At 41.8% G+C, this 21214-nt stretch overlaps 1 protein-coding gene across 1 annotated transcript; it reads right to left on the reverse strand.

Annotated features, from left to right (window-relative positions):
• Positions 1-59: 59 nt before the first annotated feature.
• eci1 (enoyl-CoA delta isomerase 1) lies at positions 60-20820 on the reverse strand. The gene is made up of 7 exons (XM_080206658.1): positions 20784-20820; positions 16245-16382; positions 10573-10700; positions 7317-7463; positions 5792-5913; positions 4064-4242; positions 60-2656 (listed from the first exon to the last, which is right to left on the reverse strand). Exons 1-7 carry the CDS (start codon positions 20812-20814, stop codon positions 2490-2492), a joined length of 912 nt encoding a protein of 303 aa, XP_080062784.1. The 5' UTR covers positions 20815-20820; the 3' UTR covers positions 60-2489.
• Between the last annotated feature and the right edge of the window lie 394 nt (positions 20821-21214).

Consider the following 21214-nt stretch of genomic DNA (forward strand, 5'->3'; position numbering starts at 1 on the left):
TTTTATTCAGACATAGCAACTTCAACAAGGAAATAAATCCTATGCCAAGTACACACCCGTCATATTTCAATATACTTTATTCTGATCAAAGTTGGAAATTTACATCTGCCCGCTGGTCCTTAAACATCCTTTACCAATGGCAATTAACCTTGAATTAAGTTGACAATCTCTACCAATCAATTTACCATATAGAATAATACTTCACTGATTCCTTCAAATTGATTCTACAGCCATTATAAAAGTGCACAATATTGAGACAATATAAATGATGGCACAAGAGATTTCAATCCAACTACCCAATTTGAAACTAACACTATAAACTTTGCCACTTAACTCGTGACAAATTCCATGATATTTCATACCTGTAAGACTAATATCTGGAATTTTATCGAATACCTTCTGGAAATACAATTAAATTATTGACTGAATCACAGAATCTTACTTTGCAGAAGGAGGCCATTTGGCCCATCAGGCATGCACTGCCAATGTAAGTCAGCAAGCATGGGGGTGGTGGGTGAACAGAACTTCATGAAAGTTAGGAAATGGGCACCAAAACCTTGGATTAATTCAATGGAGGGTGAAAGAGACTGGCAAGGGATATGTTAGCACCAGCAAGATAACAAACACATGGTTGACGACTCATTTAACACTCTCAAGCATTTTCACCACCAATGACTCAAGATCAACCACACTACTCACAAATTCACCACCAGGTGTAAGAAATGCTCTCTATTCATTGATTGTTCCTTTCCCCTATCAGAAGTAGTTGTATTTTCAGCCATCTGGCCCTCATGCTCTACAACTTTCTCTTTAAAGCTCTTCAACCCACCAGCACCCGCCTCACCTTTTTTTCCTAACAAAATTCTCTTTAGAACCCCTCTTTTTGACCAAACTTTGGTTACCTCTCTTAAACATGCCCTCTTTCATAGATCACAGAATCCCTACAGTGCAAAAGGAGGCCATTTGGCCCATCAAGTCTGCACCAACCACAATCCCAATGGGCTAATGTCCTCCACCTAGGCCCTATCCCATAATCCTCGCTAGTCTTCCTCACACTAAGGGGCAATTTTAGCATGGCCTTTCTGCCTAGCCTGCACATCTTTGGGCTGAGAGGGGAAACCAGAACACCCAGAGGAAAAGCCCATGAAGACACGGGGATAATACGCAAACTCCACACAGACAATGACACAAGCCGGGAATTGAACCCGGGTATCAGGCACTGTGAGGTAGCAGTGCTAACCACTGTGCCATCATGCCATCCTTTGTTCTGGCATTTCTTCATACGTCCCTGTAAATTAACTTGAGATTGTTTTTATAAATAAGATGCAACATATAGCTTTGGGGCAAAAGAGATCAAAAAAATTGCGAGTGGTGGGCAGGAAATGGCTATTGAGTTGAATGGTCAGTCATGAACATAATGAATGCAGAGCATGCTCGAAGGACTGCATGGCCTATTCCTGCTCCTATTTTTTCTGTTTCTATAAATGTAAATGAAAACAATTGCTGTGTAGCATTTTGCCATTTTACCCATTTCTATCCTATCGCTCCTTCTGTTCTATCCACTTTCTGAACAGTTGCTATATCATCACGTGAATCCATCATTTGATAAACATAACTCAAAAAGACAATATTAGCATAAAAATTTAAGTAGCCTGTCTTTCATTACATGTTGTAGAATTGATTCTGAATATAGGCCTAGATCTTGTTTTTTAAACAATTCATTTTGTTTTTTAAACAATTCATTTAAAATATATTTTTTACAAAAGTGCTCCAAAAACAGAGAGAATTGTAAACAATATTTAGCTTTTCAACAAAAAACAAATTGGTGAACAACCAAGTATATGAAACACATGCACTGAATTCTATCGCCCCGCCCGCCACAGAATCAGAGCGGGCAAGGGGTGGATAACGGAAACGTTGACCTTGGGGCGAGAATTTCTAGACGAGCGAGGCTGTAAAATCCCGCCCATCATCTAAATTCAACTAAAAAAGTAAAAAACACATTTGTAGATATATTTAATTACTTATTTTTAAAAAATCATGCACCTAAAAAGCAATTTATTTTCCCAGATTAAATTGAACAATCAACACTGCCAAGACAGAATTAGTAATATCACCTTGCCAGACAATTTCCATCACTTACACAAGCTGATCATTTGGAGCATGACTTTGGGAGCCCCATATTTGCTTATATTCAGCAGTTCCAATTTCAGCCACCTATGATTTGTTCAGAGGTTGACCCTAACCCTACCTTCACAGAAGAGGCACAACTTGAAGTGTCATTTGATAAAGTGTTAGGATATAAATTGCATACATTTTGCAAAGCCCTTTTGGAAAAGGATGAAAAAATTAACTGAATTAAAGAAACAATATTCTCAATTTGTTTTCACAATATTCAACCGCAAGTAGAATTATTCAAAGAATCGGAATTATAGTCCATCACATCATGTGTACAAATACATTGGAACCCTGCTTAAGATCACATCTATTCAGCCTTTCCTTTGCTTCAGCATCTCCAAATATAGCTGGAGCGACTTCTGAATGGAATCTTTAGTGATGAAATTAACAAAAGCTTGTATATCTGATTCCCTGTTGGCCAAAAGTCGATCAAGTGTTGGCTTTCTCATCATGGATTTGGTAATTTGTCGAGCATGATCTGTAAAGTAAATGATTAAGAAGGTATGGTAACAGAACTGGAAGACATAAACTTAACGACAGTAATATGTTAAAGTAGTAATTTCTTCCACTTATCTAAAAATTGGGAATTGAAAAAAATTGCCATTCCAGGTTATGTCATTTAAAAATAATGTTTTACTCCATCTATAAAGTTACAAAGCCAATGCTCAGAATGGATGGGGCAAATCCAAATCCATTCCTTGCTTGCTCCAAAAGCCAAATTCGAAATCAAATTGAATCCAATTCAGGTCAAGGAGAAGAGACAAACAACGGTCAAGCCGACAGGATAAGGCACTATACCCCATCTTGGGCTTGATTTGATGCTTGACTTTAGTCAGTAGGCCGAGATTGTGTCACGTCAAGTCAAATATTACACTGTGGTATTTTTCTTTAAGAATTCTATGCAAGTTGGGTACATCCAGTGAATTGACCCCATTTTCAGCACAGAATAGATCCTACAAAGAATGTGCTGCCTTACAACAAAACTGACAGCAAGTTACAAAGTTGTGCATAAAATAATTTAGTTATCAAACAGCATACCACTCATGAAAGACAACCAAATTCTCATAAGCATGCTGAGATACTGACGAATTGGAATATGAAATGACGATGGCATGGAAATTATACAACTTCAATCTGTAAATTTTTTTAAAAATTCATTCCATGGAATGTGAGCATCGTTGGGTAGGCCAGCATTTATTCCCCATCCCTAACTCCTCTTTCAGAGGGCATTTGGGAGTCAACCACATTGCTGGGGGTCTGGACTCACATGTTGGCCAGACCAGATAAGGCAGATTTCTTTCCCTAAAGGAGATGAGTGAACCAGATGGGTTTTTTTTGACAATCAACGATAATTCCATGATTGTCATTAGACTTTTAATTCCAGTTTTTTATTGAATTCAAATTTCACCATCTGCCGTGGTGGGATTCAAACATGGGTCCCCAGAACATTACCCTGGGTTACTAGTTCTGTGACAACACCACTACGCTACTACCTCCCCTTAATGTTGCTCAGTTGCAGATCTCAGCTGACTACTCTGGAGATGTGCCAAGGTGCAAGTTCAATTATTAATTTGGGCATGTAAAATATATTTTATAAAGAACATGCAGCATGAGTCACACGGTTGTTGTGACATGCTGGACATTTTAACAGCACCCTCAGTTAAAGAGGAACCCATGACTTAAATTTGTAAAAGGTTTCTAGTGTACTGTAATTCTGTTTTATGTAGAGCAGTTTCTAGGTATATTCAGCTTATTTTCAGCAAAAATTATAAAGTATTTTATATAAGTATTTTAACAATTTTTACTTAGGAACAACAAGACATTTCCCAAAAAGATCAATCAGAACTATTGTAGATTTTACGCTTCAAATTCAAAACAGCTTTACCTGGAATAGCCAACCATTCTGACATTACACTCAAAGCTGTTGGCATAATTTTATCTTGTGCTACCAGTCGGTCAACAAGCCCATTCTTCAAGGCCTCTGAAGCACTGTACATGACACCAAGCTGAAGAGAATACTCTGTGGCCCTCCTTCCAATGGTATTGATCATGGTGTCCTTGAACCTTTGATATTTAAAAAAAAGCTACAACTTGGAACCAAAACAACAATAAAAGTTCAGCTACTTAATCAAGCAATTACGGAGAAGCAATTATAATGTGAGAACATCAAGGCATAACTCAATCATCATTAGTTTCTTCTTTAAATATTTTTCTTTCTTCCAATACCCACTCTTTGCTCCCAGGCCTAATCCATTTCTCCTCTACTCCCTTCCCAATACAGTCTTGAAGACAGGACTAGAAAATAAAATATATAAGTTTTAAAAAACCAGGTGAGTAGATGGGTGGCATGGTTAGCGCTGCTGCTTCACAGCCCCAGGGACCTGGGTTCGATTCTCAGCTTGGGTCACTGTCTGTGTGGAGTTTGCACGTTTTCCCCATGTCTGCGTGGGTTTCCTCCAAGTGCTCCAGTTTCCTCCCACAGTCCAAAGATGTGCGGGTTAGGTTGATTGGCCTTGTAAATTGCCTCTTAGTGTCCCGGGATGTGCAGGTTAGAGGGATTACTGGGTAAATATGTAAGGAGAGGGCCTGGTTGAGATTGTTGCTGGTGCAGACCTGATGAGCCGAATGGCCTCCTTCTGTACTGTAGGCTTTCCATGATTTCAATGAAGCAGGTTTGAAAAAAATGGATACCAAAGAACCAAACAAAAGTACCATATATACACATATAAAAGTTGAGTTTTTGAGACTACATTTTTAAATCCATGGACCAACTTGTACAGGAATAGTATTTCTGAGATGCTGCAATCCATGCATGTTCTTGAGAACAATCACGCACTTTGTGACATTTTCTTTAGTGTTGCTTTGTGCTGGGACCAACAAATTATGCATGCCCAGATCAGCACCATTTAGCCAGAGTATTCTCCCTCTAACACCTTCTCCTTAGTTTTGAAGACCAACCTTGTGACTGCCCCCATCTCACCCAACCATATAGTTCATATTGATATTTTACTTCCTTAAAGTGCTCCTTGCTGTCAGCCTTGGGTGCAGCTCTTACCTGCTGTTCTGAGATCAGCTTCTGTACTGCAATTGGCAAGCGGCAATTAGAGCCTGGTCCCAAAAGCAGCAGTTACCAAAATGGAACAAGAATGAATGGTGTGCAGCAATCTCCTGACTAATTTGCTGCCCTGACAAATCTGGCCATTGCAACATAAAAACATGATCCTGCAACTGGATTTTTGCTCTGATTAAAAGGTGCGTAAATCGCGTATGCATTACAGTGCCAGAAAGATGAACGAACTGTTTGCTAGACAAGGAAACACGCATACACAAAAAAGAGAGCGAATAACACAGAGAAGTTAAAACACAAAGAGGAATATAGTGGAGGCATCAAACTTATGGAGAAATGGAGACAGAAGTGTTAGAAATACTCCTACAGATTTGGAGATGACAGCAAGAGTAAGAATTGGAGAAAAAAAGAATGGATTACAAATAAACTTCAAGGGTAAAAACGGTAAGCGGAGATGACCATTAGGAGGAAAAATAACTTTTTCTTTCCTATTGTGAATCAACTAATGCAAGCAAAATTCAACTGTTACAATTTGTGAGGACATACCAGAAAGGTGCCACAATTCCAAGCTTGGTCTCATTTAGGCCTATTGCATATTTTGGATTATCTGCCATAATTCGGTAATCACATGTCATAGCTAAGAGACACCCACCAGCAGGGCTCATTCCCTGGAATAATAATGGGAATGGCATTACACATCAGTACAATTTTATCAGATATCAATGGATAAAATATAGGCATCAATAGATTTACACGGGCTTCTTCTTCTGCTTAACAAAATCACAATAATGGGAAATTTCAAAAGATGGACAGAAATCAATGGCACTAAAACACTGTTACTTCAACAATAAGATATTTAAACATATTTTCTGTTAAAACAACAATTGTTGGAATAAAATGCCCATGATACGCTAATACGTCTTTGGACAGGAAACACATTGAAATAAGTAAGCCTACTGAAGCAGACCTGGTGTTGAAACAAATGTGTGCAGGGCAGGTGATTTGTGTAAGACCCTATTTATTGTTTCAAAGGTCAGGAAGCTTTGCTTGAATCTGGTAAAGTCAATAGACAAAAGCAAAATCATGTGGATGTTGGAAATCTGAAATTAAAAAAAGAAAACGCTGCAAAGACTAAGCAGGTCTGACAGTATCTGTGGAGGGAGAAACAGAGTTAACATTTCGAGTCCATATGACTCTTTTTTGGAATGAAGAGAGGTAGAAATGTGATGGGTTTTACACAGGTCAACGGGGGGGGAGGGGTACGTGTAGCAAAGGGGCAATGGTGACACACTTGACTGGTTTCTTAACAACCTACTTTTGTGCGAATTACAAAAAAGATTGCTTTCAGTCTACTTAGTTTATTGGTTCCGTCACACTGACGTAGGCTTACAGTATTGTGGTCCAATGATCAGGCAGGAACGTTCATTAGGCAGCATCACGGATAAAAGTTTATTTATTAGTCACAATTAGGCTTACATTAACACTGCAATAAAGTTACTGTGAAATATACAGATGGCTGTGGGTTTAACAAGGACCAGCTAACTACCTCATGTGATGTCTTCCAGTCTAAACTTTATTGCTCACCTACTTTTTCCTTTTCTTTCACCTATTTATGTTTCAATTTTAAATACTTTTGTTGTGATAGCGAATGATAATCATTGATGATGTTAATTATTTCTTCATAATGTTGGAAATATTGTTCAGTAAGAAGTCTCACAACACAAGGTTAAAGTCCAACAGACTCCATTCCACTCACCTGAGGAAGGGGCATGCTCTGAAAACTAGTGGTTACAAATAAACCTGTTGGACTTTAACCTGGTGTTGTGAGACTTCTTACTGTGTCTACCCCAGTTCAACACAGGTATCTTCACATCATGGAAATATTGTTGGAGACACCCCTTCTTCAAAAATCTTTTTGATTTCACAAATTGACATTGAAAATGAGTCTGAACTGAGTGTGGATCCAAACTTTTCCATTTTCTAATATTGTTTTTAACAGTTATTCTGTATGCAGCCTCAGTACTATCTACACAGATAATGTGCAAATTGTGAAGACCATTGTGTCACTTACATTGATTGCAGCTATTGTCACCAGATTGGACCCATACAACTTCAACCATATTTCTTGAACAGCTCTCCAGAACTCTCCAGTATGTTCTGGTGTCTTCCCATACATCTCAGTGATGTCCAAACCAGCAGAAAAGATCTTAGGAACAGACTAAAATGAAAACATTATGATTAAATTTCTTCCTCACAAAACAGAAAACAATCTATATTGGAAATAAGCTCAGGTAATTTTATAATTTGGGGTGTCATGGTGGCACAGTGGTTAGCACTGCGGCCTCACAACGCCAGGGGACTCAGATTTGATTCCCAGCTTGGGTCACTGTCTGGAGTTTGCACATTCTCTCGGTGTCTGCGTGGGATTCCTCCCACAGTCCAAAGATGTGCAGGTTAGGTGGATTGGCCATGCTAAATTGCCCCTCAGTGTTGGGAGATTAGCTAGGAAAAATGCACGGGATTATGGGGATAGGGCCTGGAAGGGATTGTGGTCAGTGCAAGCTCCATGGGTGGAGTAGCACTTCTGCACCACAGGATTCTATGGATTCTACAATAATTTGCAGTCTTTTAGATTGAAATTTCTTAATCTACTTCACGTTTTTTTTGCTGTTGACACTTCAATGCAGATACCTAATGTTCACAGAGAGGGTTGTTTTATACAGCAATCCAATTTTGTCAGGCATATATGAGCAAAACACAGCATCAAAAATTTACACAGGCCTTTTCTTTTGCTTAACGAAATCACAATATTTCACTGCCTCTTTTTTCTCTATTTTCCAGTGGAAATAGTTTGTCTATTTAACTTAACTGTTCCCGTTAATATTTTGAAAATTAGATCAAATCACCCTTTAGTTTCTATATTTTAGGGAAAACAAATCTGGTTTGTAAAATCGCATCCTTAACTCCTGGAGTCCAGGTATCATTCCAGCAGGTTTACATGGCAGTCTCTCCATGGCTACCTCATTCTTGCTACATTTTGACGTCAACTTCTCAGAGTTAACCAGGCGTGCCTAACTGGGCCTTAGCACATCTGCAGCATAACCTCTACTCTCTTGTTTTCTAATCCACTGAAGGCCAGCATTCCATAAGCCTTTTTTGATTATTTTCATGTACCGGTTCATGACATTTTAATGGTCTACGCACCTGGATCTCCAGGTCCAAATTTCTTTGGACCTTCATTGTTTCTAGCTTTTCACCACTTAGAAAGCACCCTGTTCTATCCGTTTTAGGATAGTGGACCTACTCACATTTTCCAGAATTGAAATCCATTTGCTGTGGTTTTGCCCATATGCTTAACCTATCAATATTTCTATAATTTTATGCTTTCACCTACACTCTTTACATTGTGGCCTATATTTGTGCATCAGCAAATCTGGATATGTTGTTTTCTATTCTAAGTCATTAATAAATACGGTGAATTGTTGAGGCCCCCAAACATATCTTGTGGATTACAGGAGCTGATGGATAGTGCAAATTTCAAAATTTGTGAATGATACAAAACTTGGAAGTACTGTGGTAAAGTTAGTATAGAACTTTAAAAGGACATAGATGGGTTGGTGGAATGGACGGACAAGTAGCAGAAGAAATTTAATGCAGAGAAATGTGAAGTGATTCCTTTCTGTAGAAGAATGTGGAGACACAATATAAAAGATACAATTCTAAAGTTGATGCAAGAGCAGAGGCATCTGGTTGTATATGGACATATATCATTGAAGGTGACAGGACAGGTTTAAAGAGCAGTCAATAAAGCATATAGCATCCTAGGCTTTACTAATAGAGATGTAGAGTGCAAAGGCAAGGAAGGTACGTCAAACTTGTGTAGAAACTAGTTCAATTACAGTATTGCCTTCAGTTCCGGGGTCCACATTTTAGGAAGGATGTGAGACCATGAGAGAAAGTGCAAATAAGATTCACATGAATGATTCAAGGGAAGAATTTCAGTTGCATAGATGTATTTAAGAAATTGAAATTATTTCCCTTGGAGAAGAGAAGGTTGAGGGAAGATTTAATCCAAATATTCAAAGTCATGAGTGGTCTGAACACAGTAGATAGGGAGAAACTGTTCCCACTGGTGGAAGGATCAAGAACTAGAGGGCACAGTATTAATGTAACCAGCAAAAGAAGTAAGAGACATGAAGAAAAACATTGTGACACAGCGAGTGGCTAGAATCTGGAATGTAATTCCTGAGAGTGTGGTGGAGGCACACTGGCATACCGTTAGCTGAAAAGGAAGAATGTGCAAGGCTTAGGGAAGAAGGCAGGGGTTGGCACTATGTAAATTGCTCCTTAGGAGAGCCAGTGCAGGTATGATAGGTTGAATGGTCACCTTCTATGCTATAGGGCAGCATGGTGGCACAGTGATTAGCACTGCTGCCTCACAGTGCTAGGGACCTGGGTTCAATTCTGGCCTTGGGTGACTCTATGAAGTTTGCACATTCTCCCTGTGTCTGCTTGTGTTTCCTCTAGGTCCTCCAGTTTCCTCTCACAATCTAATGATATTCAGGCTAGGTGGGTTGGCTATGCTAAATTGTCCCTTAGTGTCTAAAGGTGTGTAGGTTAGGTGGATGAGCTCTGGTAAATGTGCGGGGTTACAGGGATAGGGTGGAGGGAAAGGGCTGGATGGGGTACTCTTTCAGGGAGTCAGTGAAGACTCGATGGGCCAAATGGCCTCCTTCTGAACTGCAGGGACTCTATGATTCTATCAGGAAGTTTTGTTAAACCTTACTTCATCAACAGTGAGGCCTAAGCAGGAGTGTTATATCCTATTCTGGGCTTCACATTTCAGCAAGGATATAAAAACCTTGGAGATGGTGCAGAAGAAACTTATTAGAAAAGTACCAGAATTGAGGGCCTTCAGTTATGTTTAAGAAGGTACAGTTCATTTTACAGCAGAGACAGTTAAGAGAAAATGTGTTCAAAATCATGAACAGTTTTGATAACAAGAAACTGTTTCCAGTAGCAACCAATAACCAGAGCTCACAGATTTAAGGAGATTAGCAAAAGAGCATGAGGAACAATGTGGTATACACAATGAGTGGTTGTGATCTGGAATGCATTGCCTGAAAGGACAGTGAAAGCAGATTCATAGCAATATTCAAAAGGGTATTGGCTAAATACTTGCAGGAGGGAATAAAACTGCAAGGCTATGGGGACTAATTGGATAGGTCTAAAAACCTGGCGTTGACATATCAGACTAAATGGCTTCCTGTGCCAGATTATTCTATGATTCCATCAACCAGAAGTATTGTTCAGATTTTCATACATACCGAAGTGATAATTACACCCCGACACTCTCGGTCCATCTCAAGTTTCTCCATACTAATGGCAAATTCTGTGAGGAATTCCAGGCTTAGACTGTTAACTGGAGGCTTCTTCATCTGAATTACCGCAACACCTAATAAAGTTATAGGAATGGTTTTTAGTCATTAATGCATTAAAGAGGTCACCAGTCCTTTTATATATAATCCTTTATAATCAAATTGTATACATCCAATTGTTAAAATTTGTAGTTGCACTTTCAAGACGCAGCATGGTGGCATAGTGGTTAGCACTGCTGTCACAAAGGATAAGATGCGCTTTTGGAGGTTCAGTGCAGACTCAGTGGGCTGAATGGCCTCCTTCTGCACTGTAAGGATTCTATGGTTCAATGATTTAACTGGTCCACTACTGTTCTAGTAGGTTTGCTGCCCAATCTGGGAACACCAATAGTGCAGATGCTTAAAACCACCTTCTCTATGTTGTCAGCCTGACTCAGTTAAAAGTACTCTGCCCTCTGCGCGAGAAGATTTAATCCCCATGTCAGAACTTTAGCATATAATCTAGTTTGCCAGTTCAGCGTAGCACTTAGCGAGTGCTAAGCCAACTTGCTAGTTTGCCTCATTACCCTTTCTTTTAACATTCAGACACACAATTGCAGAAATTGTTGTAGATAATACAGGTATTTACAAATTCACATATATTTAATAAAATCAGCGATCTGATTAAGGATACGCAGCATGGCTTTGTAAAGGGGAAGTGTTGCCTTACGAATCTGGTAGAATTCTTTGAGGAGGTGACAAAAACGGTCGACAAAGGACGAGCCGTTGATGTCGTCTATATGGATCTCAGTAAGGCGTTTGACAAAGTCCCTCATGGTAGGTTGGTACAGAAGATTAAAGCTCATGGGATATGTGGTCAGGTATCTAGATGGGTAGAGAACTGGCTTGCAAAAAGGAGTAAAAAGTCTGACAACACCAGGTTTTAGTCCAACCAGAACTCTGAGAGGCCAGAACTCTCCATTCACCTGACGAAGGGACTAACCCGAAAGATTGTGAGTCTATTATCAAATAAATTGGTTGGACTAAAACCTGGTGTTGTCAGACTTTTTACTGTGTTTACGCCAGTCCAACGCCGGCATACCCACATCTTGCAAAAAGGAGTCAGGGAGTAGTAGTGGAGGGGTCTTTTTCTAGCCGGAGGTCTGTCACTAGCGGTGTGCCGCAGGGCTCAGTACTGGGACCTCTTCTCTTTGTAGTGTATATAAATGATTTGGAAGAGGGAGTAAGTGGTGTGATCAGCAAATCTGCTGATGACACCAAGATGGCTGGATTGGCGGGCAGTGAGGAGCAGTGTCTGGCAATACAGCGGGATATTGACAGGCTGGTTGATTGGGCAGATACATGGCAAATGGAGCTTAATCCGGATAAATGTGAGGTGATGCATTTTGGCCGGAATAATGTAGGGGGGAGTTATATGGTAAAGGGTAAGCCCGTAAGGAGTATAGAATCGCAGCGACACCTGGGGGTGCAAGTGCACAAATCTTTGAAGGTAGCAGTGCAAGTGGAGAGTGTGGTGAAGAAAGCCTATGGTATGTTATCCTTTATAGGAAGGGGTATAGAATATAAGGGCTGGAGTCTAATGCTGCAGTTGTACAGAACGTTGGTTAGGCCGCATTTAGAGTACTGCGTCCAGTTCTGGTCGCCTTACTACTGGAAGGAGGTGGAGACTCTGGAGAGAGTGCAGAGGAGGTTTACCAGGATGTTGCCCGGTATGGAAGGATTGGGGTATAAGAACATAAGAAATAGGAGCAGGAGTAGGCCATCTGGCCCTTCGAGCCTGCCCCGCCATTCAATAAGATCATGGCTGATCTGTCGTGGCTCAGTTCCACTTTCCCGCCCTCTCCCCATAACCCTTAATCCCCTCTCTTATCAAAAACCCATCAACCCGCTTCTTAAAAATATTTAGCGAGGCAGCCTCCACCACTTCAACGGGCAGAGAATTCCAGAGATTCACCACCCTTTGAGTGAAGAAGTTCCTCCTCAACTCCGTTCTAAACCGCCCCCCCTTTATCTTTACCTCCCCTAGTCCTACTGTCTTTTTTGAGCGGGAAGAGTCTCTCCACCTCTATCCTATCCATCCCATTCATCATCTTATACGTCTCAATGAGATCTCCCCTCATTCTTCTAAACTCTAACGAGTACAAGCCTAGTTTATTCAGCCTCTCCTCATAGCTCAACCCCCTCAACTCCGGTATCAGCCTAGTAAACCTCCTCTGCACTCCCTCCAAGGCCAAAATATCCTTGCGCAGGTGCGGCGCCCAAAACTGCACACAGTACTCCAGCTGCGGCCTCACCAATGCCCTATACAGCTGCAGCAAGACCTCCCTACTTTTATATTCAATCCCCCTCGCTATGAAGGCCAGCATCCCATTCGCCTTCCTGACCACCTGCTGCACCTGCAGGCTGGGTTTTTGCGACTCATGCACAAGGACCCCGAGGTCCCTCTGCACCGTCGCCTGCTGCAGTTTTTCGCCACGTAAGTAATAGTCCTTCCTACCATTCTTCCTACCAAAGTGGACCACCTCACACTTGCCAACATTAAATTCCATTTGCCATTTCCTGGCCCATTCGCCCAGCCTATCTAGATCCTTCTGCAGACTCTCCACACCCTCCGCACAATTTGCCTTTCCCCCAATCTTGGTGTCATCAGCAAATTTCGACACCCTACACTTGGTTCCCTCCTCCAGATCATCTATATAAATGGTGAATAGCTGAGGCCCCAGCACCGACCCCTGGGGCACCCCACTAGTCACCAACCGCCAATCCGAATAGCACCCATTGACCCCCACTCTCTGCCTCCTATTTGACAACCAATCCTCTATCCACGCTAACACCCTACCCCCAACTCTACGTCCTCTGACCTTCTGCAGTAACCTCTTGTGAGGTACCTTATCAAACGCCTGAGGAAAGATTGAAGAAATTGGGGCTCTTTTTCCTTGAAAGACGCCGACTGAGGGAGGATCTAATAGAGGTATATAAGATTACGAAGGGTATAGATAGAGTAAACAGAGGTAAGCTATTTCCTATGATAGAGACACGTAGGACAAGGGGCCATGGACTTAAGGTGAGGGGGGGAGAGGTACAACACAGATATTAGAGGGAGGTTTTTCACACAGAGGGTAGTGGGGGTATGGAATGCTCTGCCATGTAAGGTGGTGGAGGCAAACACGCTAGAGTCATTTAAGAGTAACTTAGACATATGACTGGGTTGGAGATGAGTGGATACAGGAGATTGTTTTAAGTAAGGGTCATTAGCATTGGGGCGTCCCTGGTAATGTAAATGGATATGGTATGATAATAATGTTTTTTCTCTTTTCATTCACAGGTTTTAAGTCGGTCCACCTCGTGTCCACCGAGGGGCATACACACGATGGGTCGTACTGGGGCTGCTCTTGGTTGTTCGAGATTGGCCTAGTGCTTCATGTTGTTAGTGTGCCTAAACTGGACCAGATACTGGGCAAGACGACAGCTCAGTGACTATCGCTGATTGCTGTGCAGACACATGGATTTGGGCCGGTGTCTGTGGGAGTTTGTGCATTCTCCCCGTGCTTGCGTGGGTTTTCTCCGGGTGCTCCAGTTTCCTCCCACACCCCAAAGATGTGCTGTTAGGCTGACTGGAGGTAATAAATTGTCCCTAAATTAGTTTCCCTCAATGTGGAATGCCATGAACAATAGATAAGGGTCATGGGTGGAGGAGGGACTGGTAACGTTAAGATGGCGGCGCGGGCTCGTTGGGCCGAAGGGCCTGTTTCCCAGGCTGTTTTGCTCTTTGTTCACTAATTTAGAATATCTGTCATTGTATGCTTAACAATTCACACTCTCATACATACATTTTGTAGTCACTGTGCATCCCAGTTATATAGCTGCCAGTTAAAGGAAAGCATCAGTGCTTGCAGTAGATGCAATGCAAACTTGCATACTCAGAATTCTCAAAATACTTAGGTTACAGGACAATGGTGAGTGCCCTATGTATTAAAGATCTCACTGATTGGGTTAATGCTTCCATGGTTAGCGGTTGCTTCTCTTAGGGCTTAATTTGTGCTGAGTGGGCTTTCACAAACCAAACTGGTGTTTCCTAGTTCCAATGGACACACATTTAATTAGCAGAAAACCCACCTCTGTTTCAGCCACATATGATGTAGACGGGGCACTCTATCAGGAGAGGGGGTTGTGCATCTTCTTCCAGCAAGTAATGAGTTGCATTACCTATTAGTGATTGCGGGGTCCTTTCTCTCCAGGAGACAAGGATAGAAAGTACTCAACTAGCTCTTATAAAACTACGAGATCTGTCTTATTTCTGATAATCTTCTAAAGTGCTATTCAGAGTGGCCAGATGTGGTCACTGAAACTTCTGAAGGGTCAGCTTCATCTGGACATATTAATAGCAGTCATGCAGGGTGAAACAAATATTGTCAACAATCAGTAGAAGTGCATAGTCTGGTGATCCCTTTTTCTGCTCAAACTTTGCATTCAGCACAATCTTTTTTGCGAAATTCCCATTATTCTACATTGGGGAGAAGGCTGACGTAACCTTGGGAATACGTTAAGAATTTATACATTTGCCTCGAAGGAAGAAGCTTGTAGCAACGATAAATTACTCACAGCTCACTACTGGTCTCCCCTGAGGGTTTATGAACAACGTGCTGTATTAGGGGGTTTGAAAGGACTTCCTGAATTCCATTCCCAACCAGTGATGTTCTGGGGAGGAGATTGGAAATCAGGTCACCTAATTAAGGAAGTTGCCCAGAAATAAGGGAAACTTAACTTTTTCCTTTTGTCTTGGGAACAAGGAGTGTTTGAGGCATATTGTTACATGAAGTTAAAAAAAAGTCTCTTAAAAAATTTTGTGCCACAAGGTAGGCTCTGTCTTGAGTGATATTCATAAAGTTTATAATGAAAAAAAAGTAAGAAAATTCAATAGCTGTTAAAGATAAAAGTTCCTTTGCAAACCTCCTATGGCTGAGGAGGTTTAGCTGTCAGATAGCATCTCAACTTTCAACTTTCATTGAGTCCGAAGCTGTTAATTCAACTAGAAAATAAAAAATTCAAGGGTAGGAGTGCTTTTTCCTCTGTCCCTGAGGGAGCGGTGCCACAGTTGTTCTTTGTTGTCCAATGGCAGTCCAGTCAGCAGATAACACTCACTCGTTCAACTGAGACATCAAAGCGGGAATTGGATTATTATCTGAAAAGGAAGGATGTGCAGGGCTACAGGAAAACGTCAGGGCAGTGGATTTCTCCAGCAGAGCTGTAACATTCTATATTTCTATTTAATGATTCTGCCCTGAAATAACTACTCCTTGAACTTTATTAGGTACAGATGAGAAGGATCATTCAGCCCAATTATCACAGGGTCTACTTCAGAAGGTCTCTTTTGCAATTACTTCATGATAGAAATATGAGAGACTTTGCTTCAGTTTATGAAATGCTTGCCGGACTGAATGACTACATTCCACAGGAATTATACATTCATCATTCCATACTGGAAAATAAATGGTACAATTTAATGTTCTTAAATGTAAAATGATCTCATAACTGACTGATTATCATGCACCATTTTTACATATCATCTGTTTTGGAATGCAAGACATTATATACATACATGCACATAAATCTGAAATTACCTGTGCTGCTGTCCAGTTCCACAATCAGATTCTTATTTGTGAACAGTCTCCTCTGGTATGATGACTTGCATGGTGACTGGCATAAAATCCTTGTTGGTTTACACTGTAAACTTCTATTACCATAAAGTGATAAGTGTCCTGAAACACACACACAAAAAAAATCACAGCTACTAAATGCTCAGGGAACGGGGGCATCTGATCCCAAATGCTTCCCATTCATTGCAAATTAACATAGGTAACATCAAAATGTTAACGTTGAAATTTTAGTGCAGTAGCAAGCCCAAAAACAGCTTCCAAATAATAACAAATGACAATTATGATGTTGGTAGATCACAGAACTATTTCCAATTGTAAACCACAGTAATTCCCACAGAAAAAATGCCATTGTTAAATAAAGGAAGAAACCAGCAAAACAGGAGTCCCAATAACTATCAGTGACAAGTCCCAGTAACAAATCCTTGGTAGAAAACCGTAATAATAAATTCTAAAGCATCTAAATTCTACTTGAAGCAGAGTGGAGAGGATAAATAGAACAGTAGGATGGTTTTAAAATTGACTGGTCGAGAGAAGAGCAAGAAACATGGAGTATTGAGGTGTACCCACTGGCAAGCATACTGAAAGTAGGTACTTTACAAAAGAATAAGAATGAAGTGAAGAAAGAAAGAACAATCAAAAAGAGTAAGAACTTAAGAGTGGGCTGCACCAAGGAATGGAAATAATTGTCTTATAATACAAACACAAGGGGCACTTAGAATAATCTAGGTGATCTAGTGTTCCAAAGTGACAGAATTACATTACATCTAAGACTTGTCCTTATATAAGTACAGTAAGAATTCTCACAACAGCAGGTTAAAGTCCGACAGGTTTATTTGGCAGCACAAGCTTTCGGAGTCTTGCTCCTTCTTCAGGTGTGTGAGGAACTGTGTTCACAAACAGCGCACATACAGACACAAACTCAATTTACAAGATAATGGTTGGAATGCGAGTCTTTACAGGTAATCAAGTTTTAAAGGTGCAAACAATGTGAATAGAGAGAGGGCCAGGTTAAAGTGATATGTATTGTCTCCAGTCAGGACAGTTAGTGAGATTTTGCAAGTTCAGGCAAGTCGTGGGGATTACAGATAGTGTGACGAACTCAAGGTCCCGGTTGAAGCTTGTGCTGCCAAATAAACCTGTTGGACTTTAACCTGGTGTTGTGAGACTTCTTACTGTGTTTACTCCAGTTCAACACCAGCATCTCCACATATTAAATAAGTACACAGGAGGGTGGGCAATGTCCCAGGACATAAACTGGTCCAAAGAGACAGAAGGACTCAGCCAGAGGCATCATTGCATTCTACATAAAACAAACGGAAGTAAGGTAAATAATTAAACCTGTTCCCAGTGTAAAGGTGTTATGGACAGAGGTAAGAAATTAAAAGACACTATTCATGACCGGTCACGATGGCAGGTTGCGATTACGGATGCTGAACGACTCAAAAAGAATTAGGGAGGTCTACCTGAGCATGAATATGACTTTCTGGAGGAAGTTTTAAACGATCAGAAATTAAGGTGGTGAATGGGGAGAGAAAGCAGAAACAAAATGATTTACACTGGGGAGATTGGGAAGAGATCATACAAGAAGAAATGATCAGAAAATCTGATGATTTTAAGAGCAAGTCATATAAGTACAGACAGGAGAGAGAAATAAAATATATTTTTCCAAGAGTTACATAGGGTTGGGAGAACACTCACAGGAAGGTGGACTGAATGGTTGGTTTCTATGCTGTGTGTTTTGTGTACTTCAGAGAGCTAAGAAGTCTTATGTTCTTATATTCTAACTCAGCCAGTGGATAAAGGGAACTTGGTAAACATTGGTCATTTAGATTTCAGTGAGGCTTGTTACAGGACTGTTTATGAAGTTGGCAATAAAGTAGAAATGCATGGGATAGTTGGATAAATATTGAAGTGGATCAGTATAAGAACATAAGAAATAGGAGCAGGAGTAGGCCATCTAGCCCTTCGAGCCTGCCCCGCCATTCAATAAGATCATGGCTGATCTGTCGTGGCTCAGCTCCACATTCCCGCCCTCTCCCCATAACCCTTAATCCCCTGTCATCAAAAACCCATCAACCCGCGTCTTAAAAATATTTAGCAAGGCAGCCTCCACCACTTCAACGGGCAGAGAATTCCAGAGATTCACCACCCTTTGAGTGAAGAAGTTCCACCTCAACTCCGTTCTAAAGGCAGCCTCCACCACTTCAACGGGCAGAGAATTCCAGAGATTCACCACCCTTTGAGTGAAGAAGTTCTTCCTCAACTCCGTTCTAAACCCCCCCCCCCCCCACTTTATCTTGAGGCCGTGCCCCCTAGTCCTACTGTCCTTTCTGAGCGGGAAGAGTCTCTCCACCTCTATCCTATCCATCCCATTCATCATCTTATATGTCTCAATGAGATCTCCCCTCATTCTTCTAAACTCTAACGAGTACAAGCCTAGTTTATTCAGCCTCTCCTCATAGCTCAACCCCTTCAACTCCGGCATCAGCCTAGTAAACCTCCTCTGCACTCCCTCCAAGGCCAAAATATCCTTGTGTAAGTACGGCGCCCAAAACTGCACACAGTACTCCAGCTGCGGCCTCATCAATGCCCTATACAGCCACAGCAAGACCTCCCTACTTTTATATTCAATCCCCCTCGCTATGAAGGCCAGCATCCCATTCGCCTTCCTGACCACCTGCTGCACCTGCAGGCTGGGTTTTTGCGACTCATGCACAAGGACCCCAAGGTCCCTCTGCACCATCGCCTGCTGCAGTTTTTCGCCACGTAAGTAATAATCCTTCCTACCATTATTCCTACCAAAGTGGACCACCTCACACTTGCCAACATTAAATTCCATTTGCCAGTTCCTGGCCCATTCACCCAGCCTATCTAGATCCTTCTGTAGACTCTCCACACCCTCTGTGCAATTTGCCATTCCACCAATCTTGGTGTCATCAGCAAATTTCGACACCATACACTCGGTTCCCTCCTCCAGATCATCTATATAAATGGTAAATAGCTGAGGCCCCAGCACCGACCCCTGGGGCACTCCACTAGTCACCAACCGCCAATCCGAATAGCACCCATTGACCCCCACTCTCTGCCTCCTATTTGACAACCAATCCTCTATCCACGCTAACACCCTACCCCCAACTCCATGTCCCCTGATCTTCTGAAATAACCTCTTGTGAGGTACCTTGTCAAACGCTTTCTGAAAATCAAGACAGACCACATCCACCGGCTCGCTATCCACCGCCCTAGACACATCCTCGTAGAACTCCAGTAAATTTGTCAGACACGACTTCCCCTTAACGAAACCGTGCTGCGTCTGCTCTATCAAGCAATTCCCTTCAAGATGCCTCGCTATTTCCTCCTTGATGACGGATTCTAACATTTTACCTACAACAGACGTTAAACTAACCGGCCTATAATTCCCTGCCTTTTGCCTGGCACCCTTCTTAAACAACGGCGTAACATTAGCCGTTTTCCAATCTTCCGGCACTTCCCCGGAATCCAGCGACGTTTGGAAAATAACCACCAAGGCATCCACTATCACCATTTCTTTCAGAACCCTCGGATGCATTCCATCCAGTCCTGGGGACTTGTCCACAATCAGTCCCTCCAGTCTGCCGAGCACCGCCTCTCTAGTAACAATAATGTCATTGAGACCCTCCAGTCCTACCATCTTTCCATCGCTAACACCCGGCAAATTATTCACGTCCTCCTCCGTGAAGACCGAAACAAAAAAGTTATTCAAGACCTCAGCCATTTCCCCATCCCTTACCACTAAGTCCCCCCTCTCATCCTCTAAGGGTCCAACGTTCACCCTCTTCCTTTTTATTTTTTTTTTGGACACAACAAATGTGTCAGGGAAACTTAAATAACAGGAGGTGATTAGTGCATTAGCTGGAACACTTTATCTTTCATGTTATATATCAATTCCTTGGGACAGATGGATGCAAAACTTCAAAATTTACTGAAAGTGGATGGGAGTGGGGATCAATCAACAGCAAATCAATTCTAATCATGCGCAAAGAGCCTGAAGAAGATTGAAAGGCTGGTTGAGAAATGATGAGTTCAATGGTGAAAATGTACAGGGGAAGGAGATGGTAAAGGAGAGCCTATTTGCTAAATGCAGAGATGTACAGACACACTGAAAACAGTTCAATAAATGAACCAAACACAGATAAGGCAGTGAGCTGTGTATTATTATGTCGGGACTATGGTACTGGCAATGGGCACTGAGTGTCGCAGAGTGCTATGCAATGTGAACTGGCAGTTAGTAGGGTTCAAGCACTAGCCTGTAGGTCAGTCGGGTGCAGTAGCTGGGCCGGCGGTCAGTGGGCTGCAGGCGCTGGTCTGGAGGTTGGCGGGTGTCAGACTGCCAGCGGGGTATAATGAATCTGAATTTCCAGATTATTTACCCAATTCCCTGTGTGGGCCCCAAACCCCGCCGTGGGGAATAAGTACGACCAGATTTTAGGCGATACACTCCGTACGTGCGGGATTTGGGGAACAAACCTGAGCGAAACACCTTCAGCATAACCGCCATTCTCCACCGGAAACCACAAACCGGAAATGGGGAGCCGCTCACACTGCCACCAACTGGACTGTACGAGTATTGCAACCTGGTGACAGCCAGGGACAGCATTGTCTTATTATATTGTTGGAGTATTATACTGCCAATGGCTATGGCCTCTTAATGGCTATGTACTGCCAATGGCTATGTCCTCTCAATGGTTATGTACTGCGAATGGCTATGTACTGCCAATGGCTACGTCCTCTTAATGGTTATGTACTGCCAATGGCTATGTACTGTCAATGGCTACATACTGCCAATGGCTATGTACTGCCAATGGCTATGTACTGGCAATGGCTATGTACTGCCAATGGCTATGCATTCTTAATGGCTATATAGTCAATGGCTAAGCATTCTCAATGGCTATATACTG

Source organism: Carcharhinus amblyrhynchos, chromosome 18 (genome assembly GCF_965287045.1).
Source record: "Carcharhinus amblyrhynchos chromosome 18, sCarAmb.v2.hapA, whole genome shotgun sequence".
Taxonomy (NCBI): Eukaryota; Metazoa; Chordata; class Chondrichthyes; order Carcharhiniformes; family Carcharhinidae; genus Carcharhinus; species Carcharhinus amblyrhynchos.

Excerpts from the sequence above, each read along its gene's own strand:
- eci1 (XM_080206658.1), bottom strand. The coding sequence starts at position 20,814 with ATGGCGGTTATGCTGAAGGTGTTTCGCTCAG. Across the intron at positions 10,701-16,244 it reads GGAACTGGACAGCAGCACAG|GTGTTGCGGTAATTCAGATG; the intron begins GTAATTTCAGAT and ends TAACTTTATTAG. Across the intron at positions 2,657-4,063 it reads AGAATGGTTGGCTATTCCAG|ATCATGCTCGACAAATTACC; the intron begins GTAAAGCTGTTT and ends TTTACTTTACAG.